Source organism: Zingiber officinale, chromosome 2B, assembly GCF_018446385.1.
Source record: "Zingiber officinale cultivar Zhangliang chromosome 2B, Zo_v1.1, whole genome shotgun sequence".
Lineage (NCBI taxonomy): Eukaryota > Viridiplantae > Streptophyta > Magnoliopsida > Zingiberales > Zingiberaceae > Zingiber > Zingiber officinale.
The window spans coordinates 44232405-44239635 of NC_055989.1; the positions used below are offsets into that span (position 1 = coordinate 44232405).

At 40.6% G+C, this 7231-nt stretch overlaps 1 protein-coding gene across 1 annotated transcript; it reads right to left on the reverse strand.

Annotated features, from left to right (window-relative positions):
- Positions 1-602: 602 nt before the first annotated feature.
- On the reverse strand, positions 603-6826 carry LOC122048250 (E3 ubiquitin-protein ligase UPL1-like). Its single transcript, XM_042609845.1, has 5 exons — positions 6713-6826; positions 1526-1751; positions 1316-1455; positions 846-952; positions 603-677 (listed from the first exon to the last, which is right to left on the reverse strand). Exons 1-5 carry the CDS (start codon positions 6824-6826, stop codon positions 635-637), a joined length of 630 nt encoding a protein of 209 aa, XP_042465779.1. The 3' UTR covers positions 603-634.
- Positions 6827-7231: the final 405 nt, after the last annotated feature.

Genomic DNA, 7231 nt, shown 5'->3' on the forward strand with positions numbered 1-7231 from the left:
GATATAGTCATCTAACAGAAGTGCAAAAAGCGTTATTTATGTAACATAAATGGTAACCTCTTGAAACAATATGGTGGCTCTTAAATTTCTTAACTAAGAATGGTTTGGTGTTGAAATTGATAGAGTCACCACTAGACTTTACATGCTGTTTGATTAAGAATGATCCTAGCTTACGCATCATACTTTTGTGCATTGACAGGGACTTAAGTGGAAATTGTGATATGGTGACTTGTTGCCAATGAAATCTTTTTCAAGTTAGGGTGAGAGATTATCAAGTAGAACTTTTAAGCCAATGGTTGAGTCTGAGTAGTGAGTCAATACTCCCACCTAGGCAGGTCGAGAGAAATCCTCCTCACTCAAAGAGGCATTTGATGGGTCAAAATCAGCAATTGGTAAAATAAATGATAAAATGGACATGCTATAAAATTGAAAGACCAGTTAGTTAATTTTTGGTACAAAATAAGCTAGTTAACCTAAAAATTAAGGCTAACAATATATTTGAGAGATCAAAGAAAGCAACTGACCTGTACATGGCAGAGAGAAAATAGTCATATGTTATCAACTGCCACAAGGTCTAACCAAAACCAAAGCCTTCACTAGCTTTATGGATAGCAAGCAGCAACCTTTCTTCTAATTATTCCCTGGAAGAGTATTCTGGTAGATCTAGTTGGTTAAAACTGCACATTGATTGAAAGTTATTAATGTTTGGTTAAGATTCAAGTAAAGAGAAACATGAAAGCATCAAATGCAAAAAAATATAATTGAATGGAGGGAATGGAAAACACCAAGATGTAGAACATAATTATACCCCTGAAAGAATTTTACAATTGGTGGCAAGACATTACCAGGTATGTGCAGAGGGCAGCCTTTCAGGAGCACCATATGCCTTGTGAATCTGAAACTGCTGGGGACCATATATACCCTGTAATGCTTTAAACCCCTCCAGGGGAACCTGAATTACATCCAAAAGATTATAAATCCTGTCAACCGAACTTTACTATTCAACCCACTAGGCGTGCAAGGCCTTAATTGCTTGTTAGGAACAAAATGTTACTATACTATTGTGTAAGTGCACTGAAAATCAACAAGAAGAGATGCATTTGTCTGCTAAATCTTTTTTTATTATGCTGTATTTATTCAACAGTGCTGCATAATTGTGCACCATTCATTTTCAACTTCTATATTATGCTTTGTTTTCAAGTGTAATTAGGTTTTCTCTTTGCCTGTGTTAGTAACTAGTTATGTGTCAGTAGTATCTCCTGTCAAAAGATCAAGAAAAGTCAAGTAAAAAAACAATAAAACTGTCATAATATACCTTTGATGTTCCAGTAACAAATTGTAGTAATCTCGCCATATCCTCCTTGTTAAATGATTTAACAACTTCCCAAAACCACTGAATTACAGTAGAAGCAGCTGAATATCCAGTATACTCTGTGTTGGTTTGAAGATCATCAACTGCATGATGCAAGATGAATTAAATGAAGTACAATACTCTGACTTTTAATTAAATAAGAAACAAACTTACGGTCAATCTCTGGAAGTCCACTTAGAAGAAGTTCGAGTTCCTTGTCATTGAATTTTGAAATAAGTTCCTTAGGCACTAATTCATTGAAGCCTTCTAGAAAAGAATTGATCTGAGGATGAATAGCTGTGGTCAAAATGTGTTCAGCCACAAGATCCACATATTCATGCTTTGTCTCCTCAGTTACTCTGATATTCCTCCCTCCGGGAATAAGCTCATAGTCAGTGACCTTCAACAAAAGTAGTTACCAGAAAAAGTAAAAGTTTAGTCAATTAGGCATATGTATATTTATACATTATTTAATTTCCTTTTCTTCCATAGCTGAGGCCAGCAATATCTGAGTGTGGATTCAGTTACCCTAGTTGCGCAGATACTGAAGAAGAAATTTGACTATTAATATACATTTAAAAGGACTATCTTCCACCAAGGAACCCCCTTGGATGGAAGATGAACGGAAGTAATGGAGGTGCTGGAATGAACCGCCGCCAACCTCTGCCGCTACCGCCTAAACCCCAGTAGGAAGAAGTGAAGAAGACCACCGTAAGGTGAAGGAACTTGTCGGAGAACCCCTCCGACAAGGTGGATGCTCGTTGCTGCTGTCGTCGCTCGCTATTGCTACCAAGAGATGTTTGCTGTTGCCGTCACAGATTGGAATCCAGAAGAGGAAGATTGGGCAGTGGATGGCCGGCCGGCGGCGGTGTGTGGGCAGAGGTTACCGCCGGCCGTTGGTGAAGGAGAAGAAGTGGAAGGGCGGTGGCGTCGCGAGCCCTAGCTCGAGGAGAAGCCGCGCGAGATCAGAATCGGGTGTTCTGGTACTGTGCCATGCGAAGAAATAAAGGAAAGGGAATGGTTTTCTCCTCCTTTAATCTGGGTCGTTTGATTTGATGAAGATGGATCCATTTGATCTAGCTGATAAAGAGATGAGTGGTGCGGATCTAGTTACCTTCTTGCTTCGATCCAATGGTCCATGTAGCTTCAAATCTCGATTGAGGGTTGGATAGCTTAGATATGAATGAAGGAGGAAGATTTCTCTTGATCTGCATCAACGACTCATATTAATTCTGCTTGATCTCCATCATTTGACCTCCAAATAAAGTCAAATTTGGAGGAGGAGCGTCTTTCGCGGAGGAGTTGCGAAGGAGGAGTCGGAGATAGGTTTTTGTTCGTTTGAAGAGTCACAGAGAAGTGGGTTTTAGGTTTTTTTTTCATGAAGTTAAAAAAACTGTTGTGTTTTTAGGATTCAACAACATTCAATAGACAACAGTTTAATAAAACTGTTGTATATTATCACATAAGTAACACTAAAAGATAATAGTTTTTTAAAATCGTTGTCTTTGACACACATTAGACAATAGTGTTTTGAAAAACTGTTGTTATTTAAAAAATATTATGGTGAACAACAACAGTTTTCAATAAAATTGTTGTTAAATGGAAAAAAAGACAACAATTTCTTGAAAAACTGTTGTCTATTAGGTGTGGTTAAATCCAGTTTTTCTTGTAGTGAAACACTAAGTACTCTTCATAACATATTAATCACAAGTCATGGTCAGGGTAGACTAGATTTTTAACTTCTCCTAGTCAATTTCTCTATCATGGCCGAACACTTCATAAGCATGAATTTAGGTTTAAAGCAACATACAAGTATAAAAAAAAACACCAAACTAATCTCTTATCATAGAGTACATATCATGAGGACATAGTGAGCATATTTAGTTTTGGTCTTAAGCCTTCCTATTCTTTTATTCACACTTTGGCCGAAAGTTCAAGAGCATGGATCTAAGTTTTAGGTAAGCATACAAGCATAAGAAACATCCATACTAGGGTACATATCATAAGAACATATTAAGCATGCTTAGTTAGGTCTTAAACTTCTCTAAATCCTTTATACAAGTTTTGGCCGAAAGTTTCAAGAAGTGTTCCTAGGTTTTTCAAGCATTCTAACCTCATGTAAAACACATAAACAACTTGTACCACAGGTGAGGGGATACTTACATCCTCTTGCTTGTTTTTCCTAAGGAAGATGGTACCCTTGTGAAGAGGAAGAAGAAACTTCTCTTCCTAGTTCTCTCTTTTCTTCTCTTGCTTGTAAGGAGTAGATCTTGAGGACTCCTTCTTGTAAATTAGTTTTTCTTAGCAAGAAAAACCTTAGCTTGGATTTTCATAAATGAGAGAGGGAGAGGTTTAGGTTTCGGTGGAGAAGGAAGAAGGAGGAATAAGGAGGAGGAAGAAGAAGGAGGAATAAGGAGGAGGAAGAAGAAGGAGGAAGAATTAACCAACTTTCTTTCCCTCATTCCTATTTATTCCAATGAGGATGAAAAGTGTCCCATTCATCCCCTTATTTTCTCTATCTTCTCACTCTCTTAATTCCCACGAAAATAGAGAAAAGAAAGAAGAAAGGCAACTTGTCTTTTGCTTGCTTCTTTTCTTAACCAAGAGGAAGAGGAAGAAAGTTACTTGCTTTTCTCTTGTTCCCTTACTTAATTATACTTTCACTTTTAACTACAATTTCCATTCTTTTCTATTCATATATTATTCATTACTCTAGTGGTTACCATACACCAATTTAACTTCATCACTTGTGGGAGGTTCAAGGTTCAAACCTTAACCTCTCTTTCTTTTTTATTTCTTTTTGGTTCTATTTCCATTTCCCTTTTATTCTTAAAAGAAAAATACCCATAGGTATAGCTTATCATTTCGTGGGTGTTACAGTACCATATACCTCATAGAAAGTTCATCCTCGAACTTAAAATAGCTCAGGATACTTCCGTTTCATATCGTCTTCTCGCTCCCAAGTGGCTTCTTCGAACCTTTGATTTTGCCTTAGGACCTTTACTAAAGGTACCTCTTTGTTCCTTAGTCTTTTGATATCTCGATCTGATATCTGGACCGGTCGGCTCTCATAACTTAGGTCCTCTTGCACTTGTACTGTCTGTGGTTCGATCACTTGGTCCGTGCTCAGAATACATTTCTTTAGCATCGAAACGTGGAACACGTTGTGGATGGCTGACATCTCCTGAGGCAGCTCTATTTCGTAAGCTACCTTGCCAATTCTTTTCAAAACTTGATATGGTCCCACATATCGCAGGCTTAGCTTTCCCTTCTTACCGAACCTCATTACTCCTTTCATAGGAGCTACCTTGAGGAATACTGAGTCTTCGACATTGAATTCCAATGGCCTTCGTCGCTTATCCGCGTAATTCTTCTGTCGACTCTGAGCAGTTTCTATTCTTTGGCGGATGTTTTGTATAGCACGGGTGGTGTTATCGATGAACTCTGTTTGAAATCCCATCTCCTTCTTTTCACCGCCTTCGTACCAACATATAGGGAATCTACATTTCCTCCCATACAGAGCCTCGTAGGGCGTCATTCCAATAGTAGTCTGATAACTATTGTTGTAGGCGAATTCTGCTAAGCATAAATATCGGCACCAGCTCCCTTTGAAGTCTAAGGCGCAAGCCCGTAACATGTCTTCCAGTACTTGGTTCACCCTTTCTGTTTGTCCGTCGGTCTGAGGGTAGAAGGCAGTACTGAATAATAGCTTTGTGCCGAGAGCCTTCTGAACACATTCCCAAATATATGAAATAAAGCGACCATCTCTGTCAGAAATGATAGTCTTAGGAATCCCATGTAATCTAATAATTTCCTTGACATATAATTGAGCCAGTTGCTCAATTGAATAAGTCATCTTGATTGCCAGGAAATGGGCGGATTTTGTTAATCTGTCCATGATTACCCATATAGCGTCATAGCCGTTTGTTGTCTTAGGTAATCCTGAGATAAAGTCCATAGAGATATCTTTCCATTTCCACTCTGGAATTTGGATTAGCTGCAGTAATCCTCCAGGCCTCTGGTGTTCTACTTAACCCTCTAACAGGTCAGGCAGGTACTGACGTACTGAGCCATATCTTTTTTTATACCGGACCACCAGAATTTCTTTTTCAGATCTTGGTACATTTTGGTGGATCCCGGATGCATTGCATAGGGTGTTGCATGGGCTTCTTCTAATATCTTCCTTCGCAACTCTAGGTCGTCGGGAATACATAAACGATCCTTGAGGTATAATATTCCACTGTCAGCGACGCGGAATCCATCATTCTTTCCCTCTAGTACTTCTTGCTTTACCTTCTAGATGCTTGGGTCACGGGTTTGCTTCCCCAATATATCATCGAACAGCGTCGGTACTATAGTCAGGGTAGAGAGTTGTCCGGTCACATCTTCGGCCCCGTAGCACTAATCTCCCCTGGGTTCCCTGATAAACTCGAATATCGGTTCAGCTTCTGGTCGGAAAACTACTTTTCTTTTACGACAATCGATTGAAGCACCATACTTGCTCAAGAAATCCATGCCCAATATACTATCATAATCCTGCATGTCAAGCACTATCAGATCACAATAGAGTTCTTTGCCTACGATTCTGATGGGCGTGGCCCGCAACATATGAGTAGATGACATTACTTCTCCCGAAGGCAGGGTTGTTAAGAATTTGCCATTTAAGGCTTGTGGTGGTATCTCTAACTTCTCCATGAAGGGTGTAGAGACAAATGAGTGTGTTGCCCCAGTATCAAATAACACATTAGCATACTGACTGAAAATAGGCAGCTGACCTGTGACAACTGTAGAGGCACTCGCCACATCATCCTTGGTAAGAGAGAAAACCCTGGCGTTCGTCGTAGTTGGCGGGGCTTCCAGTCTCCCTTGACTAATCGGAGTTCCTTCAATGGCAGCTTGCATCTGGTGTAGCTGTGAGGGAGCACTCCTGTTCTGGTTATAATGCTGGGATGGTGTCTGGGACTGGATAGGGTAGTCCCTGGCCATATGTCCTTCCCGTCCGCAATTGTAACACTCTCTTGTACCCTTGTGGCATACTCTGGAATGTTGCTTCCCATAAATGGTACACTGAGGGTATTTAGGTTGCTTATTTGTTGGTCCCCCTTTAGTGTTGTTCCATTACTTCCTTTTTCCATTAGAATTTCCTTTCCAGCTTGTTTTGGTACCTTGAGGTTTCTGTCCTCCTGTCTGTGCCTGATTCTTATTCTCGTTCATTGCCTTCTGATAGTGTTCGGTGATCAAAGTACTGCTGACCAGCTCTTCTGTAGTCTGCGGTCTATTAATTCCGCCGGCCACATTCAAAGCTATCTCGGGTCGGAGCATTTTCAGCATCAGTCTGACCCTTTCTCTTTCCGTGCTAACCAATTCTGGGCAGAGGCGTGCGAGACGGTTGAAGCACTTCACTGCTTCGTTAACTAATAAGTCACCTTGCCAGAACTCGGTGAACTCGTCGTAGTGCCGGTTTGTTACTTGCATATGAAAGAATTCCTCGAAGAACTCTGCTTCGAAGTCCGTCCAGTTCATCTGATTAACTTGTCTCTTAGCCTTAACTCTTTCCCACCACATTCTTGCGTCTCCAGAGAAGCAAAATGATACGCACTTGATCTTTTCTGGTACAGGCCAGTCCAGCAGTTCTACTATACTTTCCACTATCTTGAACCAGGCCTGGGCGTCCCATGGCTCACAAGTACCCGAGAAGTTCTCCGGCTTCAGCCTTAGCCACTGTATCAAGTAGGTCTCCTGTCGGACCATTGGGGCAGGGGCCATCGGTGGTACTGGTGCAACTATTGGTATGACGGGCACTGCATTCTGATTTGCTGGTGGGGTGACAGGATTTCCTTGCTGACCCATCAAAGCAGTGATCACTTGTTGTTGTTCCGT

What these genes read in the sequence shown, in the direction of transcription:
- LOC122048250 (XM_042609845.1), bottom strand. Translation starts at nt 6,826, where the DNA reads ATGCAAGTAACAAACCGGCACTACGACGAGTTCACCGAGTTCTGGCAA. An exon ending in CACGCCTCTGCCCAGAATTG is followed by an intron (nt 1,752 to 6,712) that starts GTTAGCACGGAA and finishes CTTTTGTTGAAG; the next exon opens with GTCACTGACTATGAGCTTAT. An exon ending in TTGTTACTGGAACATCAAAG is followed by an intron (nt 953 to 1,315) that starts GTATATTATGAC and finishes GATGTAATTCAG; the next exon opens with GTTCCCCTGGAGGGGTTTAA.